Source organism: Amia ocellicauda, chromosome 4 (assembly GCF_036373705.1).
Source record: "Amia ocellicauda isolate fAmiCal2 chromosome 4, fAmiCal2.hap1, whole genome shotgun sequence".
Classification (NCBI taxonomy): domain Eukaryota; kingdom Metazoa; phylum Chordata; class Actinopteri; order Amiiformes; family Amiidae; genus Amia; species Amia ocellicauda.
This window is the reverse complement of record NC_089853.1, coordinates 22,336,954-22,361,524: the sequence shown is the minus strand read 5'-3', so window position 1 is coordinate 22,361,524 and position 24,571 is coordinate 22,336,954. Positions and strand designations below refer to the sequence as shown.

The window sequence follows — 24,571 nt, the reverse complement described above, 5'->3', positions numbered from 1 at the left end:
ATAATTCATATAACTAACAAATGATGAAGATCCATCATCATTTTAAAATACAGGATTCTTAGCTGTATACGTAACATGCTATTCCTCACTGTAACACGCATTTCACAAGTTACAGAATATAGCCTAATAACTTTGATATAATATCTTTAACTGAAGTTCTGTAACAAATGTTATAGCCATGAAAGCAATGTAGTGTGAGAAATGTGTTTGTGTATAACTCAGGGTTAAAACTTGTCAGACAAAACAAAATGTAACATATGATATAGCCTGGCAAACACTGGAAAAACATAACGAAAAAAAAAAGAGATTCATGAACAATCTGAACTCTACTTAATAATATATATTAAAAAAAAAAGGTAAACCAGTAAAGGTCAGACATAACAGCAAACCAAAATTCATGATATCAGCTGCAGACACAACTCTCCCACTTCATCCTTTGTTTTGCGTCGGTCTCGCAAACTCTCGCGATACGCAAGGCCTACTAAGCGCTGGTTGTAGAGTTGAAGTGCCAAACTCTCGCGATACGCAAGGCCTACGAGGAGCTGGTTGCGGATGTGAAGTGCGCAGTGAAAAGACAGAGCAACGCGGAGTTGTAGCGCTTCTTCCATAAACCACGATTATGGCCGATCTTAAAATCAAAGAAGAAGAAGAAGAAGAAGAGGAAGAGCAGCAGGAAACAACAACCAACGCGACTGAATCTGGAAACCAATCGCAGCCGGAAAACACGAATGGCATAAAAACGTAACTTTCATTTCCATGGTGGTTATTGACAATGCAGGGGGTCGAGTGTTTCTTAAGATGGAGACAAGCTACCGTGCGCCGCCGAGATCAGGCCTAGCTTAGATATTATGACCAATTGTACCGGAATACATTTGACCTGGAGTGGGGGGTGTTACTCGGTTATCGTTAATTATCACCCAAAAAAGCAATAAGAAAGATTTCTAGATCTAAATGACAGGTTAACATGATTCCTGCTTTGGTAACATAGCAACAATACACTACACAGCGAGCTAGTGCCAAATTTGTGCAACTACGAGGATAAGTGTGATATAATCAGTTTCGCCTGAATTCAAATTTTAAAATGTTATATTGTATGTATTTATATATAACTGTGTGGTTTGATGTGGTATAAAATTCCTACATATGTTAAACCGAGCTAGTTCTGTTGAAACATGGGATGGGATGCCCTCCTCCATTGGCACAGAAACAAGTGTAAGAAAGGTTAACGCAACATATTGTACTAGTACATTCTCCCAGATTAAAAGTGAAAGCTTTCATTATTGATAGATTTGACAGCAGACCGTACATTGTCACGTTAAGGAAGCTGAATATGTCGTTTCGTTATTTGAATAAGAGAGGACTCAGTATACAGAATTTGGTTCCTGCCCCAATTAGCCAAGTAAACATGACATGAGCCTGACATGGTTTATTGTTCTCAGTGTAAATGGTAAGCTATTTGACAGGGAAAACAAGATTTTGAGTTATTTTATGCATTTATTAACTACATTTCTTAAAAGATTTGTTGCATATTGACTGCATTATGATGCACTTATTGATGTGGCATTTTTATGTTTTTCCCCCCTTCTTGTATCTAGTGAAGCTGATGAGACTCCAAAGGAGAAGTCCGAACTGAAGGAAAAATCCACTCTGAGCAAGAAATCAAACCGATTTCAACCCTATTCCAAAGACAAGAATGCAGGCCCTGGAGACAAGAAGGGTCCCCGCCAGAACAGAGTGTTTATTAGCAATATCCCATATGACATGAAGTGGCAGGCAATAAAAGATCTAATGAGAGAGAAAGGTAACTTTCAGGGTCAAGGATTCGTACATTTCTGTATATTGTGGGGGATACTAGAAACTGACCTCTATTCAACTAACACTGTGCCTTTATGTCCTCATGGTGATAATCTGAAGAGTAGACTGATTTGCAAGACCCTTTAGGTGAAATGAAATCCTGATTGTGACTTCAAGTAAATTAGTAGCTGCCAGCCAGTGCTTAGAAGGCTGATACAATTGTGATTTATATACTGTTGTGGAATAATTCACTAAAACATTCAATGCGTGCTATAGTTGTTACATTTCTTAGATTGTAGGAAAAAATACAGTTTTGGACTGAACCTTCCTTGTGTATATACTCGATTGTCACAGATTCTTTGAGTTATTTTGTCCAGGGTTTTGTTTACAGTATTGACCGCTCCAAAAAATGTAACCTCTAAATGTTTATACATCATAACTTGTTCTTGTTGTATCTGTTGTAAGGTGACGAATATGTATTACTGATTAACAGATTTGTGTGCCTTGAAGTGCACTGCTTTTTAACTATTGGAACTTAGCTATTCAAAAGTAGATGTATATATTTTTTAATATATATATATATATATATATATATATTTTTAAACTGTGAAAAGGTGTAAGGTCACCTTAAAACAGTTAAAAGGTTAAACTTTGTTTCATTTGTACACTAGGTTTAAGTGTTTTAGTTTGGGTAACTACTTCACCAACTATATCATGCTGAACACATTGAGCTACATCTTTCTATGCATAAGGTTGAATATAGCAGTTTTTTTCTTTAGTCCATGGCACGGTTTGTCAGGTGGAATGTTGGTCTGGATTGATTGTTGGTGAATAATAGGCCTTGCTTTCTGTAGTGTTGTACCAAGGGCAACAGTGAAGTCAAGACTGGTGTTTTAAATGTATTGTTTTTTTTGGTATTTTCCCTTTGTATGTCTCATGTAGTTGGTGAGGTTACATACGTGGAGCTCTTTAAGGATGCTGAAGGAAAGTCAAGGGTAAGTGATATGGACAACATGCTGCAAGAGGTTTTAAATGTCCTCAGCAGTTTTCATTCTATCACGTATTCTACCAGGTAATGAAATTCCAGGTTATTTTTGTGATTGCTAATATACTGGCAAGGTATTGTGGCTAGAGCCTGTTACAGTTGGCTGTAGATTGGGACATATTTGTCAGGGAATTGGTTGGTTGACGCTGTATAATTGGATTCTGGAAAACATCTTTCAGAAAGTATTTCCTTTCTTTCCTTTAAGCAAATTCAAGTTTTTGTTGTTGATGTTTTCAATTTGTGGTTCAGATTGCCGTGTCATTTTTTACTTGGAGAAAAAAAATAAAAGGAGCATGTGATTTGTCAGCACTTGTTGCACAATTTAGATGAGATTTACATTGATGATATCTAATTCTTCTTGCATTTGGATTCTGAGAAGTGGAAGGTAAACGTATGGCACAGTACATTCTGCGTTGGAAAATCAATTTGTGACCCCAGTCTTGACGCTTTGAAGTTAAGGGAAGTACAAAAATGCCTTCTTTGTAGCCCATTAAAAAAATGTAGGAAATTCCATGCATAAAACAAGCAATGCAATTAAGATTGATAATGCTTTTGTATCAATATAGAAGGCTTGTTAAACAAAACAAACACACTTTCTGTTCAGCCCAGTCTCTGCTTTATTACCACCAGAACAATTCTTCTGTGGTGGATATGCTTGGAAATCTGAGGGGGGGGAAATCTAAATTGGTAATAAGAAGGATAGGCAGGAGGTAATGTAAATGAAATTGGGGATACCATTTCTTGTTTTGTTTTATTTCCCTTGGACTCCCCTCAGTTTTAAAGCCTTTAAGATTATATTGACTGTCTAACATCATGAATTACTTCCAATCAGACCAAGGTCCTTATGTTCTTGGAATTGAATGTCATCTCATCTGGACGGGGCAATAAGGACCTGCAGATTTCACATTTGCCATGATGTCTATGAGTTTGCTTTTATGCAGTGCTCAAAGTTTAAAACAAACCCACGCAGAAGGAGTTATAATCTATTTTCATAAATGACCAAATACATCTGGTTGAATTTGTTTGAATTTATACACATTTGATGGCATTGCAGAAGCCAATATTATCTGTCTCTTCTTTTTCTGTTTTTCTTCCTGTTTCCTCCCTGAATGCTCCACATTGCTGCTGCTGCTGCTGCTGCTGAAGGGCTGTGGGTAAGTGTAGATGGTTTTTGCTTTGCAATTTTTAACTTCTGTTTTTATTTCTGTTGGGAGTATTTGTGAACAGAAAGAAATGCATCAGGAAGCATTATAAAGGTGGCTTTACCTTTTGTACAGTGTTGTAGAGTTCAAGGATGAAGAGTTTGTTAAGAAGGCCATGGAAGTCATGAACAAACATGATCTGAACGGCAGACCTCTTAACATTAAGGAGGTAAGGGAGAGGAAATGTTTTGTAAACCCATATATAGATTTTTAAACGTGATGAGCCTTACCTGCCTGCACATGCATGCATGTTTGTAAATTCAATTTTCCCAACTCAAAGAACCCATGAGATGCACCATTGCTTTGACTCTGGGGTCTCAGGAGATGGTAGCATGCATGTGCTTGTTACAACCCAACTTACCATGCACTACAGGGCTATAAAACACACCACAAACATATAAAAAGTCATACTTGAATTATTGTTAATAAGGTTTAACTTTAGTTTCTAACAATGCACCTGACATCTTTCAGGATCCAGATGGTGAACACGCCCGGAGAGTGTTGCAGCGCACCGGAGGGATGTTTCCTGGGGGCCGCGGGCAGGATGGCGGGCCGGGGGTAATGAACTTGCCACCATCTATAGCAAATAATCCAAATATCCCCCATGAGGTCATTAGTGCTTTACAAGCAGGGCGGCTGGGCTCAACAGTCTTCGTTGCCAATGTAAGTTTTTTTTTTTTTTTTTCTCTCCTTTCTCTCGTTCATTACCAAATTGCATGTTAATCTTTTAATGCTGTGCACTTAACTGGCCCTTTCTTTATGCCTTACTTCTTACAGCTTGATTTTAAAGTTGGATGGAAAAAGCTGAAGGAGGTGTTCGGCATGGCGGGAACAGTTAAAAGAGCCGATGTCAAAGAAGATAAAGATGGCAAGAGCCGGGGAATGGGGACTGTTACCTTTGAGCAACCTCTTGAGGCTGTTCAGGCCATCTGTATCCTTCATGCTGCTGTCAGATTAGTTGAGACCACTGTACTGCAGAAACTATAGAGGTTAATATAGGTTATAGCTTAGGAAAATGTAGGCCTATGCAATGAAGTGCTTTAATTATGACCCTCAGGTTACCATGAATAAAAAGCTGCACTTAAATTATTTGATCTGACCAGTTCAATAATAGATTTTTAAAAATCCCTTAACGATTTGATGCTTAGCTATGTTCAATGGACAGTTCTTATTTGATAGGCCCATGCATGTGAAAATGGTGAGTGATATTTTGCTTCTAAATATTTCCAGAAAGTAATTGATGAATGAGAAGCACCGCTAAATGTTCACCTTTTATATTTTTTTTAGGATGACAAGTCAGTTCCTCCTGATGATTTCCGTCCGTCTGAAAAACCAGCTCAGTTGCCACGTGAGTGATTTGTTCTTTTCTCCAACTAATCAAGAATGACATCTGGGTGTCTCATGCGAGCATTGTGTAAATGTGGAGCTGAGATTGGATCAAATCAGTGTCTGAATCCCTATTTTGTAGGTGGTCTTGGTGGTATTGGAATGGGACTTGGGCCTGGGGGTCAACCAATCAGCACAAATCGAATAAGTGGAGGGGGAGGAATGGGAAATATGGGCCCTGGAGGTTAGTACAAATTATTTCATTCTTTCCAAGAAAGAGGTAGAAGATTGTTTAGCTGTAGTGATTCTGATCAGATCTTCAGAAAATACTCTTTGCAGTTAGGAGTTTGCATATCCAGTCACTAGTAAAGTACAAAATGTTTATACACATTCCTGTATTTAATTTGTCACCTAAATGCATACTTAATACATTTTGGGTTTGCATTGTTCCCTTTTGAGTTTTACTGTGCATGTGAAGTAGGTATTGTTTTGACGATATTGTTATTGTGGTATATTTTAGGTATGGATGGACCTGGTTTTGGAGGGATGAACAGAATGGGAGGTGTGTTCTCTTTAATATCACTAACTGGATTAAAGTTTCATTGTTTTAAAGTACATTCTGCCTTGAGAATTTAAAGGGATTTCTAGTACAATTATGGAGTCACTTTGTAATGTTAAGAAATGCATGCCATATTGTTTTAGAAGGTACCTTTTGTAAAATGGCTACAATACAATATGGGCCTCGGGTACTTTACTGTATTAGCTGTAAGATGTCATTTTAGGCTGTGAAGTGCATTTAATCTGTCTGTTCCCTAGAATTGTCTGCTTCTACTTACATTGCTTATCTATCAATACTATGTCTCGAACTTTGTATAATTGCAAGGTCTTATTATAGAAAATAATAACAATAATTGAAGTTGTTTAACAGTAGCTTTTAGTGTAGGGCTGATGTTGATAAAATGTGTAATGCAGACTGCAAAAAATGAACCTGGCAGAGAGCAATTTTTTCTGCCTGGTAAAGCATAGTTTAATAAACCTGTAAGTGGTCAGTAATAACTAGCAATTTACTCTTGCAGTGTGTTATACTGTATTTCTGACCAGGAAATCTCTGTGGGCTGAATTTGAAAAATGTGGTATAGACCAGCCCTTTTCATCAGTGAAGACTCATGAAGAATGCTCTAATGAAGAATAGCCTTTTAAAGACATTATCATGACTGGTCTTTTTCCTCTTCCTCTTCAGTGGTAAATTGTATTGGTTGTCTTAGATCTCTGTGAATGACCATTGTTTATTCTACCTTCCCGCTGCTCTCACAGGAGGCAGTGGATATGGTGGGATGGAAGGCATGGGCAACATGGGAGGCTACGGTGGCAGAGAGATGGCCCCGATGGGAAGAATGGGAGGTAAAGCATTTTATTCTCAAAGAAATGCCAAAATGTGAAAACTAGGAGAACTGAAATCCATGCTTATTACTCACCTGTGGTCTCTGAATAGGAATGGATGAATATAGAGGAAACCTTGGATCTGGCATGGGAGGAATGGGTGCTGGAGTCAGCAATAGCATGGGAGGTAAAGATGCGTATAAAATTCCCATCACTTTTTGTTTAGTTCTCATGATTATGCATTTAGTCTTTTTCTTAGCAGACTATATGCATTTATTTATTTGTACCAAGAGGGGAAAGGATAGCATTGGCTTATAAAAGACATAGGCTGCCTTTCTGTAACTAAACTCATCTTGATCTGGTTCCCTTCTGAAGCCTCGTGGTAAAGTGGCTGCCCATCACAAGATGTAAAAGTAGGTCACGGTAGTAAAGGGGAGGTTAAACTTCAGCAAATGCATGACACTGGCTTAAATTGTCGACAGGATTTACCTGCTGCCTTTTTTTAAATGCCATTCGACCCTGACTTATTCTAAGCATGTTTAAATTCTTTCAGAAATGTATCGTTCCGGAATGGGCAGCATGGATCGCGACTTTGGAAGGAATGACATGCCAATGAATCGAGGATATGCAGATTCCTATGGAGGAATGGGTAAAGAACTGTATTTAATTTCAGTATAGTTTATTTGATCTATAGGGCCTTTTCTGAAACTTTCAGATGCCATGTTGAAAAGGAGTGAGTTTTATTTCTGGGGGGTGGTGGGGGAGAGAGACTTTGCACCATTCATCTGCATAAAGCATACATTTCAGAACCATGTTAAGCAGCTTATTGATGTGCTTTTCCGTAGTTTGCAGTCCTATGCACAGATTGGACTTTGGAAAAAACAGGGGTAAGGTTGCTCAGTCAGATATGTAAAGTAGTTTCTGGCTTTTCCCGCCATCATTGACTGTTAGTGAATTTTCTTTGTTAGGAGGAGGAATGGGAGGATTTGGCGGTGGCATGGGTAATGCTGGCATGGGTCCAATGGGATCTGGATTAGGTATAACTTTAAAATTCATTTTTCATTGTTTAAAATCAGCTAACATCTGCAAATTCATTGTGTGTGTGTGTGTGTGTATTGTGCTGATATCGGGTATTTTGACCAAAATGTATTTTGTATCAACTTCTAAATGTTGTGCTTCCAGAAATTGAAACTTTCAATGTCATATCAAATTCCTGAGGAAATGCTATAGAAAGTACACAGAATATTACATCTGTGCAAGTAGAGGTTGAAGCACTCGTTAAGATGCATGTAATAATCGTCCAAAGCTGAGCTTCAGAATGTACACAAGATGAACAGAATCATTATCTCAGAGTTGACAACTGCTGGTCGTATTTATGGTTTCTTGGGAAAAGTTATTATTCTCTGCTTATTGGGACATAACACTCTTTGCATTGGGCGTTCTTGTTTGGGTATGGAAATGTACAAATGCCTGCAAAGAATCTATAGCTATTTGGTCTTTCTGGTTGCATGAGAGAGAGGAATAAAGTTCACTTTTCTGAGTTAACTAATCTGACCAGTGCAGTATTAAATCCTTAGGTAAATGGCATACTGTACAGCAGGGGTCTGATTAAACTCTGGGGCAAGCTGTTGGCAAACCCAGGAAAGATAAAGACCTGCACGTTAAACTGACACCCTATTCCCTCTAGGTGGTGGAATGGGAAACATGGGCATGGACCGCATGAGCTCCAATTATGATCGGATGGGCGGCGGAATGGACATGAACCGTGGATTTGGAGGTTTTGGAAGTGGCTCTGGCCCAATGGGAGGAGGAATGCCCGACAGGGGGGCAGGAGCCAAAGGTTGCCAAATCTTTGTACGAAATGTAAGTATTTTAATTAAATCCCAATTTGTATTTTCTATGCTTCCATCTTCTTTTTCTAATAACTTTTTCTATTATTTGTTTTAGCTCTCGTATGACCTCACCTGGCAGAAGTTAAAGGAGAAATTCAGTCATTGTGGTAAGTACTTGTAATATGTTTTTTTTAAATTGTATTTATTATAATTGTAAGTGAACTGTGCAGGTTTGGATTCCATGGAGAAATACTCTGTAGGTGTGATCGTGTACTCTCCTTCTTAGGTCATTGAACTGAAACGGTTGGAAATAGTTTTTATTTTGCCTTTGCTTTTTCATGTTGCAGGTCAGGTGATATTTGCAGAAATTAAAATGGAAAATGGGAAGTCCAAAGGCTGTGGCACAGTACGCTTCGATTCCCCAGAGAGCGCAGAGAAGGCGTGCAGGATGATGAATGCCACGAAAATCAATGGGAGAGAAGTGGATGTCCGTATCGATCGAAATGCTTAAAGTCTTTAGTGATGTTTACACCCACCGCCCTTTTCATTTTTGTTTTGTTTTAAAAACACACGTCCTGCAAGTCTTTACTGTTGTACCACAGACTGTTGGTGATCACCAGCCTTTGTAACTGGATGTGAATAGGGTTCTTTATATACCATTTTTTTTTTTTTTTTTTTTTTTGTAAAACCCTTTTTAATTTGTGGGTCATTAGTTTATTTGAATAAATAAACTTTTTAATTTTTTAACATGGTCTTGTGACTTTTCTTAAATATCTGGCAGAGATTAATTGCAATGTAACTTCAGTTTGTTGCTGCACCCAGGTTAGATTCCTCTGTGGAAGTTTACTGAAATTTATTTTGGCTAATTGAAATGTTGGACACTCATTTTGGAACTTGTAGAATATTTTAATAAGCTTGTAATTTAGTTATTGTTTGTGGTGAAAACTACTTGAAAGAGTTGTCTTTATACGTGCTGCTTGAGAGAAATGGCAGCCTGTTGCGGTTCAGTTCTGAATGTTTGCAGTCTGTTTAACCGATGAATATTTACAGCCTCAACATTCAATACCAGACACTTAATGAATGATGGAAATCGTTCTTTTTCAGTGATACCTTTTATCTTGAATGCAGTATTTCTGTGTTTTGGTTATTCAAAGTCAGTCATTACATGGTTTTGTGGGGTTGTTGCCAATAATGCCAAGTTCGTATAAAATGGACAACGTTGCAAAGAAAAAGTAAAAGACTAAGCATACAGCACCAAGCTTCTTGTCCAGCTTCATTTTGTTGAGGTGCACCGACACGAACAGCACGACGATTGACACCAGGAGGGTTGCGGCGGTGTATAACAGACCTGTACTGTTAACTTGTACAGGGGAAGAGGTGTCCACAAAGACAGTTTTTATGAACCAAGGTAAGCCCAGGCACAGCATATCGAAGACATTAGATCCCACGATGTTAGCCATTGCCATGTCGCCTTTCCCTGTAAAATAGGGAAACTTGTAAATGGGGATAAGAAGTATGAGTTATTCCCTGTAATGGGTATACATTAAATACATATTTTCCCTCCTGACATCCCTGAAATTAAGTTACCTTCTCTTGCAACCAGGACGCTTGCGACTGTGTCTGGAATACTCGTTCCGGCTGCCAGCAGAGTCAGACCCATTACAGTGTCTGGGACCCCGAGAGTTTCTCCTGCACAAGAATGAAGTCAAATCAAGAGACGATCATATTAAACCTACACTGCTATGACAATACAATGTCATATGTGGCACTATGCCTACCCTCTCTGAATACTTTTTGTAATTGTATTTAAGTCCCAGACAAATCCTTACACACCCTTAAATTTGACATAAAATATTTTGATACAACTTAAGTCAGATTCTTTCTACAGTATGTACATATTAAATGCCTGAAGTACAAAGTAGGAGTTTGACACCAAAATAATTAATTAAATGATACCCCTCTTGAATTTCTGGGAATTGTAACTTGTTTTTTTAATTAATGACTGTTGAAATTTATGTAAATCTAAACGCATGGTTTTGCTTTAATGTTCAGCTGCTGACTTCAGTGCTCTCTTGAACAGGGATTTCCTTGTGTAAACCTTTTGTGAATGCGTCATATGAGGATTCGACAAACCCACACTCTTATTTGAATGATGTGAGTAAAGGACTGTGTTGTGTTCTACCTGGCCAGTTCAGTCAAAGGTCTTTGCATTGATGAGTTTGCTGGTTTTACCATGTGAGTCTTTCAGATTGCTGTTAGGATAATAATCCTATTATGCTCCACTATGTCAGTTGGCATCACATGATTTCTCATGGTATCCCACAGGGTAAAGCAGACCTTAATCTTCTACTGGCTGAAAGTCACATCTGATTTCAAATGAGGGGCTACACTAATCCCCCAGGACATAACAATGGTATTTCAAGTATTACTAGGGGAACATGTGATTCTGCTCTCGTACGTCTCAAGACGTATTCTGGCTGTTCATTTCATTCAGGTTTTGGTCATATTTTAAGTAGAAGAACTCTGAAGTCTTTGTACTTTGATATTTGAACATTCTTGTTCTTGTTGAATTCCAGTCCTAGCTTGTGGCTTTAAAAGTATTGAATAAAACCATTCAATCTTTCAGTTGAACTAGAAAGGAGTTAAAAAATAAACCTAGGCAGCACACTTACCCACCACTGTCACCATCCACACCAGTACATATGTGAAGGCAGAAATCCACACTGCTGACATGAAGAAGGTAAGCATGAACCATCTTTTCCAGAACCGGCGGCGACAGTCTGGAGTTGTTAAAAACAGCAATGTAGTGAGGGGCAATGACAGCACCCACAGGATTCTCTTTATATCGGCTTCTGGCATTTTGAAGACACTGGGATGATCTGTGAAGGACAGACATACATCAAATGTAACACTTGCCTCACATTTGCCTTTATCAATGCAACTGGACAGGGTGGGTCATTAACTGGGCTAAATGGGAGTCCTGCTACCTAGGCCACCCCAATACCCTTTGATAGACTGGTGATAACCAAGTTGACAGAACCTCCCTTCTTTCAATATGCAATGATTGCAAGTACAAGTTCAGAACAAGTTTTCCTTCTTACCATCAGGAATTTCACTGAGTCCGTGTAGACTCAGGGAAAGCTGCGAGTAACCGGAGTCGTCTTGGAATATCCCACTGTCTGTTCTAGAGTGCCTGTGCACCAGGAGTCCGCTGTCATCGTTCCAGCCCACCAAGGGCTCCTGCTCGCTGCTCTCCTCCATTGCTTTCATCAGGCAGGTACAGCAGGGGCTAAACTTCCTCATCATATACTGGTTGATTCGAATATCAAAGCAAAGCACCAAGATATACACTCCATACACCAGCAATAACGACGCTGCTTCATACCTTCAATAGACAGATAATGGCAGTACAACATCAATTCCATTTTACTGATAATGATTGGTCAGTGTGCATGAATTACTTATTTCGAAAATCTGCTGCTAAACTTAAACAAAAAATATGTTTGCCATTGGCAGAAATAATGGCACCTGTGCAGTGAAATACACTGTTATGCAAGGATTTCAACCAATGTTTATGAAATAACCAATAAAATGTTCTTACCAGTATATATTGTTATCTGAAATAATAGCTATTACGGCAGATACGCTTATTGCATAAGCCAAACAGTCTCTGAATAAAGGCCAGCATGTCAGCTTTGAAACCTGAAAAAGGTATAAAGATCAAACACTTTAATGTCTGTTGTTTACTTCACATCCAGCAGGATTACATGCAAATACACACAATATACACATCCTTTGTTCAATTGACATTAAGCAATAGCCTGAAGACAGAAATGAATGTCCTTTCTGCAGTTCAACCCCAAAACAGTCCCTACTGTAAATGCATAGCACCAACTGTCCATTGAAGTTTTATATAACCTGAGTAGAGCCACAATCATTTATTTCTTATGACAAAAATAGTAACTACAGCCAACATATTTTCATGGATTCATCACATAAAAAAGAAAAAAATAATAATAATAAAAAAAATATATATATATAAATAATGAGTATATATATACTGCACATTCCATGCGTGTGTGTAGGCTGCCATACAAACATTAACTCCACTAATAACGGGACCTGAAGACAGGATCTAGTAAGCTATGAGGACCACAGTCATAATATTGAAGACATTCTCCTTGGCAGTTCATCCATGTTATAATAAAAGACCTGTACACTACAGGTGACATCTCTTTGTCAATATATTTATATTATTAGTATTATTATTAAGAAGATTGAACAATGTCTTTGAGCCGAAAATAAATCTATACAATTACATACCGCAGAAGATAGAAGTCCACACGCAGCACAAATAGCAAGCAGGTTGTAGACTGCAGATCCCACGATAGTACTCACGCCAATATCTCCCTTTGTCACAAATACACCTGTGGAGAACAGGGACTTATAATTGGGAATAACTGTCATATGCTATGATAGGAGATAATGTGTTCAGCCGAAACCCTTACCTAGAAATGCTGTTACTAGTTCTGGGGCAGAGCTACCAGCTGCCATGAAAGTTGCTCCGGCCACATCCTGAGAGAGCCCAAGACCTGGGAAACAATGTAATTTGGGCACAGTAGCTCTTAGCACTTAACTAAATGTCATACAAATAACCATGTTAACACGAGTATGGGTGACAATCAGCAGATCAGTAGCAAGGGGCATTACTGGGGTAAAAACACACCATGCAATATGTAATAAACTTTAGAGGTGACCGTTTGATTTATGCTTCAGATTATTGATTGGAATAAAGCAGCTCACGTTCGCTGATCAGTTCCAGGGAGGGTAAGAAGTAGTCTTCACATACAATAGACACTGCCAACAGCATGTAGAAAATGACAATGAAGTAGATGATGATGCCGCCGTCCTTCCTTTCTTGTTCTGTGAAAAACCCTTCAGGAAATTCTGAAGCCTGAGAAGACACGCAACTGGTTTCATTTTCTGAAATGAAATATAAGAAATGAAATGTTTTTTTTTTTTTTTTTGCAGAGCATGCCTGAATGAAGAGATGCATGAAGTGACTTGGACTGCAGAAATGGTGCTCAGAGATGGTAGGCGACCTGCCAAAACAACTTGACAATTCGTCTTAGTGATATAATAATAAGACACAAATGTTTGCTACAAGTGGCTGTTTTGTTTTCACACTACCAGAATAATTTGATCATGCGTTAAACAACCAGATTAAACAGATTAACCCAATATCTAACCGAATGAAACGCTCATTGATAAGTCACAGGCGGGTTGAAGTGAAATAAATGGACACTTACCCACATCTCGCCGGACGCGCACAGATCTCCCCAGTGCAGAACTGCCAGCAACTTCATAAACCAGGTGAATAGTGCCGTAGAGTATGAGCACTGCTGCGATGTGAAACAATACGATTCTCCTTCTTTTCCTCTTGCCCAGTAAAGCGGATGTAGCCATTGTTCTTCACAGTCCAAAAGTGTGATGCTATATGAAATGAAAACTTTACTCATGAGATAAATGTTATACGACTTCTAGCTAGCAGTTTCCCCTAGTCTAATGATAACAATCTCCGTTGATAGCACCACAAGCTCAGGACCATCGCAGATCATTTCACAGGAAACATCACCACTCTTGCACCCAGACGTCTGGGGATCACGGGTTGAAAATATGCCGAGTTAATAGGCTTCTACCCTGAGGCCAGTTAGGTAACCAATCAAGAAAAAGAATCCGATAAACATCAATCTGTTCTATAATAATAATAATAATAATAATAATAATAATAATAATAATAATACATTATTATTATTATAGAGCAAATTGATGTTTCTCATATTCTTAATTATTATTATTATTATCATCATCTTTACAATAATAATAATAAAACTCCAAACTAATAATTTAGAGCACCATATTACTGCTTTTATTAAATGCCCTGCATATTTTTAGTATTCTTCCAGTATGATTATACATTTTGAGAATAATTGTAAATAGCAACATTAAGAATGACAGCAACATCTATTTGATATTATTTATTATACTGCATTGTGCAGAAAGTACTGTGTAATAAATAATATCAATTAGACACTGCTGCCATTCTTAATACTGGTCCCTCCTCCCTGCCCAGATGGACTAGGAGGGTAGGACAGGACAAACAGAGGACAGGGCAGCAGGGGTAGTTGAGTTCTTCGGGGAGATCCATGTTTCGGTGAAGCAAGGAAGTCCAGAGAGGTGGGAGGCAAAAGTGGAGATCGAAGTCAGCCTTTTGGAAGCTGAGTAGCAGTTCCACAGACCACCAGAGAGCGGATTGGAGACAAGGGTGGAGGAGGGGAGAGGCAGGGAGATGAGGTTGGAGGGATTAGGGAGCAGGTGACCGCCTAGTGAAAGGGGAGAGCAGGACGGGAACTGGAGCAATGGTCATTGCTGCTGTCTTCTCCTTGCTAGAGTGAGTCCAGGCCCACAGATAGCTACTAGTTCTCTACCATCCACCTGGTCCACCTTCCAGGATGAAATGGACTTCCTTTCTCCTCACTCTCCTCCCCTACCATCCTCCTGGGAGATTTCAACATCCACCTCTCCAACCCCTCCTACTCTGCTGCATTTGTACCCCTCCTTCACTCTTTCAGCTTCTCCCTGTTCCCATCACCCCCTACTCACAAGGCTAGCCACCAGCTGGACCTCATCTTCTCCAGAGGCCTCCCCACTTCTACTCTCTCTGATACCCCGTTTCCACTGGCCACGTTCAGCTGCACCTCAGCGTGGCCATGCTGTAAATGTACACCTAAACTACACCCGCAGCCTTTCCACTCATTGTCGTGAGGTACAGCTGCCCTAGGAAGTGACTGTGAGACTGTGAGACCCCCACTGGACATCTCAGACCACTGCTTCATCTCATCCTCCCTTTCCTTCCCCTCTCTCCACCCCACCCACTCCTACTGTCACTTTCCATTGTAATCTCCACTCCCTCTCCCCCTCCACCCTTGTCTCCACTGCGCTCACTCTCTGACCTCCTATTGACTGCTTTTCTCATCTATCTGTTGACTGTGCTACTTCCACCTTTTTCCCCAGCCTCACCTCCTCCATTGATTGTCTCACGTCATGTCCCACTCGTCCCTGCCCCCCTCCCCCCCGCCACAGCCCTGGATCTCCTCCATCCTACACTCAGCCAGATCCACTCTGCGCTCTGCTGAAAAGCGGAAGAGGTCCAAACTCCCAGCTGCCCTCGACCTCTACCACTCGCCTCTGTCTACATTCTCCTCCTCACTCACCTCAGCCAAGAAGTCTTACTTTCAATTACTCTTTGAATTCTCTGCCAATGACCCCAGCAAACTCTGCTCCACCTTCTCCTCCCTCTTCTGTCTCTGCAGATGATTTTGACCCCATCTCCTCTAAAATCACTGATCTCTGCAAAGTCTCCAACTCCACCCTTCCCCTCCTATCTCCCTTACATCTCCCACTAACTGACATTGTTTTTCCTCCTTTGTTAAAAGTCCTCTTGTTAACTGTGATTTGTCCTCTGCCCCCTCCCTTAGCACTTTTCTAGGACTTCACTGCATCATGTCTGCACTTGTCACATCCTTGAACTAGGAAGAATACTTATTGTATGTTGTATAGGATGTATGCTTCATATGTTTTATGTTTTATTCTTAAATTGTGCTTTGTATCAATACTTAATTTAAATTGTGTATTGAATTGTATTGCTGTACTTTTGTAATGCTTGTGTAACCTGTAAGTCTGCCAAGAAAGTATTAATAATAATAATAATAATAATAATAATAATAATAATAATAATAATAATAATAATAGCATTGCTTAATGGAATGGACAGAGGTACTGTAATGCGCATGCCACAATCTCAAATTCAGATTATTATTATTATTATTATTATTATTATTATTATTATTAATAATAATAATAATAATAAAATAATATAAATTGATCTTATTGACAGAATAAAGACAGAATGAATGTCACCTCCCACAGACTGAAGTGGAACAACTAACTTGAACGTCTGAGCGCATGCGTGAGCTGACTAGCGGTGCTTCTTGTCACTCCTGCACACCCTTTTTCTACCTCTCCTGCCCAGTCCACATATTAATCGGAAAATATCGACATTGTATTTGACATGCAAATATATATATTTTTTATGTTTAGAAATTATATTTAAAAGAACTTTAAAAAAAGTATACACAATTAAATGAACACGTGACAATTATCTGTATTCTTAGAGGTGCTTACAAACATGCATCTAGAGAAAGTCTTAAATGCATTATTTGAAATAATATTGAATCCGGATTGATGAATGGAGCAACATCAATTCAACTGAGGCTGTTTGCCTTCTTGTTGTATTCGGTGGACTCGGGTCATGTCGGGACATGTCCAAGGCCCATTTCAGATGCAGAAGTTGGGAGTGCATTCGCATGAGTTTGATTTGGTTTGTTTATTTCAATGTTTTATAATTTCTGAAATGCGAGAAGACGACAGCAGCGAAGGATTTCACAAGGTAACTTATTAAATCCCCGAGGTGGTATAGGCTAATTGGTCTTTGCTAATTAATTATGACGCAGTTTTTCACTGGTCAGTTTCAGCCTCAGAACACGTTGGTTTGCATATTGAAACTGTTTCATGGTGTTACAATATTATTATTATTATTATTATTATTATTATTATTATTATTATTATTATTATAGTTTTTAATGTATAACAGAAGCAGAAAAAAACATTTGAATTATGTGTTGCACTTCACATTTGGTATAAACTAACATTTTGTTGTTGAATATCTTTTATTGATCTGCCTGAAACGCCGTTTAAAAAGAGACAAATGAGAATGAATGTGAATGATTCCTGGCTGCTTAACGTTTATGTTGCAATTATGGCACAGAGGATCTACACAGATGCTAGCTACAGTATTACTGTGGATTAGTGCATTTCTGACGTTCAATATAATACATATATAGCACTCTCTGATTGCCTGGTATACCAGTAATGTAGAAGCGTTTGCCAGGCGCATCTACTTGACACATGTGTGCGGCAAACCAATAGCAACTTAAAAAGTAACTTTCTGTGCGAAAACGGATCATAATATTCTTCATTTCAGTGGCTGTACCCTGCATCCATCAATCCAGAAATCACTGAACTGAGATACAGAGCTGTGTAGAGCAGGTAGAATGTATGTATTGTTTTATTTTATTTATTTATGTATTTATTTATTTGATGAACAATGGTGGAAAGTTGACTAATTAAGATCAGATAACCTTCTGTTGTGTTTCAATGGGCTATCATGAAAAGTCTCTCCTTTCTGCACTGCATCACAGTTCATCATACAGATTCTGAATATTGTTGAAGTGTCAAGTGTCCTATATGTTTTAATTGAAGATTTGAATGTTGAAGGACAAAAGTCAATTTAAAATATTACAGTAAGAAGTAAAATCCCAAATATGAGAATTTGACCAAGCTAAGATTTAATTACAGATGCTGATGAAGGTAGGAATGGTCTTAATTTTAAACGTAGGTTCTTTAGACCGCACAAATTGACACATTTTGCACTGCCTTAAAATCTAGCACTCAAATTAGTATTATGTTTTGTTCTTGTTTAGGATTAGAGTCCCCAGTAAATTTAGGTTTTTGTTAAGGTTATGGATACTTTTCCACTGACTTCCCTGAATTGGGTGTAGATTTGTGTGGGCTTAGCTTGAATGGTTGGTTTGGTAATATAGAATCAAGATAATGTTAAATATTAAGTTTTTGGGTTATTTAAACCCTATTTGTAATGTGAATGTATTGTGTAGGTTAGTTGGGTAACCTTTTAATGTACCACATCAATGCACACCTACTTTGTTTAATCCTGACAGGAACATATTTCAATTAAATACATCGGAAGTTTTTTCATATGTATTCTTTTTTCTTTTCTTCTTGTAACGTTTCTGTGGCATCCATTTATGACTGATAGCACACTGGTTTCTGAATCACTGCTATAGAGGCTGTCCAAGGAGGCAAGTGGCAACAATTGAGTAAAAAATAAATACTTAAACTACAGCTCCAAATTTGTTTAGCTACAGTGACCTCCTGTGTTTTTTTTATGAATGACAATGGGGGAAAGAGTATGAATAGATTTGAATACACTAGAGTTCTGTTTTGTTTTGTTTGTTTAATTGATCTTACCCGAATCTCTTCTGCAATTTATAATGATAGTTTTCATAATTACATGTTTGTAAGTGATGTTTTCTGTCTGGCAACTGAAGCTATTGTTGCTAACAATATGCTGATCAAGACCTAAAATGTCCTTTTCTACACAGACTGTTTGACGTGTGCTTGTGTTCGGTAATAATTAAGGCTCTTATATGGAAATTCACTGTTCTGAGTATAGCCCAGTTCTTAATTTTTTTTCTGGACAAATGTAGCAAGGACCAAAAGAGAATTTGAAGTTGGGAAATTGAGACAAATTCTGTACCTTTTCAGAGAAAGTATTCACTAAAGCTGTTTCCCAGTACTATATTATTTGTATAATTGGGTAGGGCTGAAGTGCTTTCTGAATAAGATGCCAGGTAAACTTCCCATAATAGATTTGTTGGGTCACCTTAATCTTGACCTGACTACCCTGTCATTCATTCCAGGGTCGGGCTTTAATTGTATCATAAAAGTGTCTATCAAACTCCCTTCTCTGATGGTGACCTGCATGTGAACCCGTTGTTCAGGTAGATCATTAAATAACAATCTTTTTCATCCAGCTCAGGATATATAATTCTTTGACCAACTAACAGGAAAGAAATAATACTCACCCTCTATAGAGGATCATGATTTGCAATTACAGACTACTGAGGACAGAGATATGAGACGAACAGAGAACCACTGGTGTAATAGAACCAATAGCAACAGTAGAGAAGTGACCTACTTTGAATGGAATATGTTGGTGATTGTTGTTGTATGTGATTAACTCATAGATGCAATGTGATCTGTCCTGCAGGTGTTACATTTTCAGTGTGACCCTTTTACAATTATAGTGTATTGTCTCCTATGTGTATGCTAATTAGTTTTGTTTGCTGAAGAATTTAACCTGATGAATTAGCACTATTTTTTCTTTTAGCTTCACAAACACATTTATTGGACTGGGCTGTTTTGTTGTAAATGCATTTTTTATTTATTTTATCTGTGTATAAATAAACGAATGATACATTTGCTTTTATTGGCTTTTGACCAACAGGTGGCAGCACCTTCCCATTTCTGTATGGTTTTATTTTATTCCTTCCTTTGCCTTGACTTTCATGTAACCTACACAGGGCAGGAATTTAGATTTACATATTATGCTTTGTAAGTTCCCCCTATCTTCATCATCCATCTGGTTTTAAAGATTTCTTCTTTTATCCCTATGAAAATGTCAATTTATCAGCCTGCTATTCTAGAGTTTAGAATTGATTTTACTTTGATATATATGCGGGTCATGTGAAACACTTAGTAACTTCCAGTGAGTAAGATGAATGGACATAAATTTGGTTCATTGGACTTAAAGGTCTGAAACCTTAAAATCGATATAGTAACTAATATTTGCCCATATCTTTAAAGAATTGTCCGATTTATTATTCTTTTGTTTTTAAGTCTTCTGTATTTTTTGCATTGCAAAATGAAACCTGAATGTTTTTGTCCTAATTTCTATAACCAGTGTATAATATCTTGTCAATATGATGGACTATACAATTTTTAATGTAGCATTAATTCTTTCTGGGGGTGGTGATGAAAATATACCACAGTGAAGCTGCTTCAGGGCATAAATATATTACAGAGAATATATATGGAAAAAAGCATCATAGCAAGCAAAGTACATTAGTGGAGTTAGGACTGAATGAGGAGAACAAATAATTGAATGGAGTGGAGTGGAATTGAAAATGCAATCAATATAGAAATAAATAAATTTTGATGAAATAAGAGAATAGCAGTGTTGAGATGCATACATTTAACAACAACAAACAACACGTGGAATTAAAGTTGCATTGCATATAGTGAATGATTTTAATCTGTAATCTAGAACACATTTCCCTGTACTGTAGTTTAACTTTACTGTTTAAGTTATTACAGCATACTGTCTTTTGCAGTCATTATTAAACTGCTTTGCTCTGAGTAATGTTTTGTGGTTTCCTGTTATTCTATTGTTAAATTGTTATTGAGTGGGAGTATCCTTGTATAAAGCCAAATAAAATAACAATCCTTAAAGATGGTCCCTAAAAATCCAAACCAAAAACTAGCAGTTAAAAATAAATCAGGTACCATTTTTTTTTTGTCTTCCTTTATATTTGCCTCACTTGGATAAACTTCTTTCCCCTACACTAATCAACCAGTTTCACTAACTGTTTTGTGTCTCTGTCAATATAATAGCATGCAGGAGGACGGTTTTAAAAAAACGATTATCAGAGAATTGTGGTTAGTCGAAACTGTTGTTATAAACATCTCTGTTAGAAACTCCCTCTACAGACCTAAATGCATTTTCCAACTCGAAATGGACTCTTTCCTCTGCCAGAGTACAGAGCCCTCAGAGGTTTGTGCCGAGTTAAACCAGGGGCCCGTGAGGGAAACGCAGGGATATACTAGCTTCAATTTCTTCTTGATATAGCTTGCCATAGAACTGCAGCTGCACATTTCTTTTTTTTTAAACGGGTATGTGTCACAAATATCCAGAGAAAACAATCGCACAAAATCAGTGGGTTACTGATAATTTTCCCTGAGAAGGAAAAAAAAAATAGGGGGTTTAATTTTTATGCTAAGCTCGCTTCTGAGAGGGTGCTTTACAAAGGTATTGTATTCCCTGCAGAACAAAGTGGTTGTTTTAAGAACTAAGTGAATGTAGATCTTTATACATTAAAGCTACCAAGTTAAGCATGTATGTAAAAAATAATAAAGCTTGTTTTTATTATGCCAATCTTTTTTTGCAAGTCTCAGCCTCAGTTCCCTAGATACATTAACCCAGTATGATCAGTCATTGTGCAAGGAACATGAATCGCTTTTTTTCATTATCGTTTTTTATTTTGAATATAGTTGTACGTACTACTAAAATTGATTGCAGTTATAAAAAAACCCATAAAGAATAGGTAGGAATTAGCCCTGGTATGGATTACAATTGTGTTATTTTTAATTCATATAATTAAACAACTAATATCAAAATATGTTGTTATCATGTATAAGATTTAAAAATTCAATAAATGCACGATCCTCTAAAAGGTTGTTTTGCTTACTGACAGTTACAGTTTAGAATATACCTGTATTTATTTCTTTATATATTTGCCTTTCATTGTCGTTCTACAGCATCATTGTTTGAGAACAGAATATCACTGTAATTGTAGACCAGACTCAAATGTAACTTTAATTCTGACTGGCCCCAGGTCTGGGAGTCAGCAGGTAGATTCTAATGTTTGATGTAAACCAGCTCTGGGCTGTGGGTGGATTGCCCAGTGCAGTGTTTCCCCTACCATTATACTGGGGGTGACGCAGTACAAGTTTGAGATGATCCGCTAACACCCCCCCCAACCCCCCCCCTCAACAATTCTGTAACTGACCGCCCAGCCTATCCAGATTTCTGGGGGAAGCACTGCAGTATAGGCTGGTGACGGCAGCACAGTGATTTTCACACACATAGGGATCATAGTCCTTACTCAGTAATATAGATGTATGTGTTTGTGTGTGTGTTCGTGTGTGGCAGAGGGTATTCTTAACTCTTACATTATGATGAACGGTTCAGTACATCTTTCATGCAGATACACAAGAGTGATTGACAATATATTCAAGTTGTTATTGAAAACATTAATATTGTTTCTTCCAGTGTCTCTGAGCTATACATATATTGCTACCCTAGGGCTAAAGAAAGCCATTGTTTCCCTATTTGTGTCCTATGCATGATATATAGTGTTTTTTTAATATATTTTTATATATTTACTGACATTGCTGGTTTCTGTTGTAAAAAGGAACAATCCTCACTCTGCAGTATAAGATGGGAACTACAAGAAGAGAGCAGAGTTTAGCTATTATATGGCTTATGTGAAAATTTACTGAATATATGATTCTGGAATGTTTTCCTTACACAAGTAAGTATATCAACTTGGCAATCAATTCTGCAGGTTTATCACTGGCATCAAAGTACTGGTTTAGTTTAGAAAAAAGTGATTTTCTTGATGGGTAGAAAAAAACAATACCCACATTTGTAGACATGTATTTCAGAACCTAGACACTTAGGGATGGGTTTTCTCTGTCTCATTATCTGTAAACTACAGACCAAATACAATTACAAATTGCAGTTAATGACAGGCTGCAGTCTCATCAGTTTTCTCTGCGAGTAAGAGAATGGCCGTAATAACATACCGCTTTTAGTCGAATCTTCATGTTTGAAATTAGAAAGGCAGTGTTTACTTCTTAGTGGGGGATTACAGTTCTTTAACACCCTACTAGTTTCACACAATTTTTCCCCTTCTTTATTCAGAGCTTCTTGTTGACTCCTGCTAGGAGTCAGGGGCTAGCTGTACTGCAGAGCCCCCTGTGAAACTTGCCTGCCAGACGAATCCCTTAATTAGCTGTACACATGTTTAGTAGAGGTTTGCAGAGAATGGGGAATCAACACAGTATTCATTTTAACACTCCCTACAAGGAAACGTCTTGTTAAGTCATGGAACCCCAAGGTTGCGTACAGTGCGAATGTAGGTTGAAGGACATGTTGCAGTCTTGGTGTTAAAAAGCTCAATGCTCTAAATGCCAAGGCTGGGCCTGCATGCACTTTCATGATGTATGTAATGGCTGATCAGAACATACATGCATCTGAGAGTAGAATACCTTTATGAAATGCCTATTTTATGTTTCAAGTTTGTATAGATATTACATTTAATGGACTTGTTTAATAGTGCAGTGTAGCAAATGTACTGCTTCTTATATACCTGATGAAGTATGTTACATGTTTTGTTTTAATTCTTTCAAAATGGGCCTATATTGAATGAATATATAGACATTGTAGAAAAATGATAAATTATATAATTTCTATGTTCTGATAAATCAATGCTGTGTTCCCAAGCATTGTGTGGTTGGCACGGAGGTTTTAATCCAGAAATCTATTTCTGGGATGGTGTTGCTGGGTTGCTGTATACTTTTCTTTTGAGTCTTCTAAACACTCCATATTCTGAAATGTATACAGTGAGTCTGAATGTGCAATGCACCAGTTGGAATCCTTGTAGAAATCCATACACGTATACCGGTTAATTGGGATGGTTTGTTTACTCACTGCCATGTTAACCTCCAAGTGTTTCAATAGCACAAACCCAGGAACTCTCGAGTAGGTCCTTGGTTTTGCCCTTCCCACCCAAGTCTATAATTGTGTTCTTCCCATGTCATTCCTTTGCTCTTGTTGCCTCGTACTTTGCATGAGAAGAAAGGTTGTTTAGAGGGACTGATAGTGCGCCTATAGGCATCACTCGAGTTAAAATGCAGCCAATTATCTCTCCGTTTAGAAAGGGATTGGGATGAGACCTGATTTTAATAACAGAAAATACATTACCAGTTAACTGAAGCTAGCAACGCTTTTAAGAACTTTAAAAAAGCTATTAAAGGCCTGTTTCTTAATTAGTAGATAACAATGTCCCACTGGAATAGGAATGTATATAGCAGAATATAGTGTAAGACCTACATAATCACATGGCAGGCAGAAAGCCTTTATGTTTAAAATTTAATTTATGCTTCCAATAACCCTGCATTATGTCTTGTGTTACCACTGTGCCAAAGGGGCTGGCAATTTAGAATTAACTTAACGTAGCACACATGGCCCTCGCTATGTCATGGCTGAAATGGTTTAAAGTTTCTTGTTTTTCTTGTTGTCATCCTTAATCGGGATATATTGTTTGTTTTCCATACTTTTTTCTCTTAAAAAAATTAAGAAATACACGTGACGGAAATACCAGATGGATAAATATGAAGTAGCTTTCCGTGTGCGTTTCCTCATAGTATAGCAATTAAAATTATGTTAC

The 24,571-nt window shown here is 37.9% G+C and overlaps 2 protein-coding genes across 2 annotated transcripts; one reads left to right on the top strand and one right to left on the bottom strand.

The window, feature by feature from the left end:
• Positions 1–530: 530 nt before the first annotated feature.
• myef2 (myelin expression factor 2) lies at positions 531–9,326 on the top strand. Its single transcript, XM_066701399.1, has 18 exons — positions 531–741; positions 1,596–1,801; positions 2,737–2,789; positions 3,986–3,993; positions 4,117–4,210; positions 4,513–4,704; positions 4,819–4,972; positions 5,190–5,239; positions 5,329–5,389; positions 5,510–5,611; positions 5,888–5,929; positions 6,682–6,768; positions 6,860–6,934; positions 7,301–7,396; positions 7,716–7,784; positions 8,435–8,610; positions 8,695–8,746; positions 8,927–9,326. Exons 1-18 carry the CDS (start codon positions 620–622, stop codon positions 9,088–9,090), a joined length of 1,803 nt encoding a protein of 600 aa, XP_066557496.1. The 5' UTR covers positions 531–619; the 3' UTR covers positions 9,091–9,326.
• A 346-nt stretch (positions 9,327–9,672) lies between these two features.
• On the bottom strand, positions 9,673–14,221 carry slc24a5 (solute carrier family 24 member 5). The gene is made up of 9 exons (XM_066701398.1): positions 13,889–14,221; positions 13,383–13,562; positions 13,088–13,171; positions 12,903–13,006; positions 12,181–12,281; positions 11,681–11,964; positions 11,252–11,458; positions 10,167–10,268; positions 9,673–10,056 (listed from the first exon to the last, which is right to left on the bottom strand). The coding sequence occupies exons 1-9, from the start codon at positions 14,043–14,045 to the stop codon at positions 9,734–9,736; spliced, it is 1,542 nt and encodes a 513-aa protein (XP_066557495.1). The 5' UTR covers positions 14,046–14,221; the 3' UTR covers positions 9,673–9,733.
• Positions 14,222–24,571: the final 10,350 nt, after the last annotated feature.

Bases quoted from the DNA above. Each gene is read 5' to 3' on its own strand.
- myef2 (XM_066701399.1), top strand. From the start codon at position 620: ATGGCCGATCTTAAAATCAAAGAAGAAGAAGAAGAAGAAGAGGAAGAG. The intron at 742-1,595 runs GTAACTTTCATT...TCTTGTATCTAG, and splicing joins AACACGAATGGCATAAAAAC to TGAAGCTGATGAGACTCCAA. The intron at 8,611-8,694 runs GTAAGTATTTTA...TATTTGTTTTAG, and splicing joins GCCAAATCTTTGTACGAAAT to CTCTCGTATGACCTCACCTG.
- slc24a5 (XM_066701398.1), bottom strand. From the start codon at position 14,045: ATGGCTACATCCGCTTTACTGGGCAAGAGGAAAAGAAGGAGAATCGTA. The intron at 13,172-13,382 runs GTGAGCTGCTTT...ATTGTTTCCCAG, and splicing joins CCTGGAACTGATCAGCGAAC to GTCTTGGGCTCTCTCAGGAT. The intron at 11,965-12,180 runs GTAAGAACATTT...TGTCTATTGAAG, and splicing joins TCAGATAACAATATATACTG to GTATGAAGCAGCGTCGTTAT.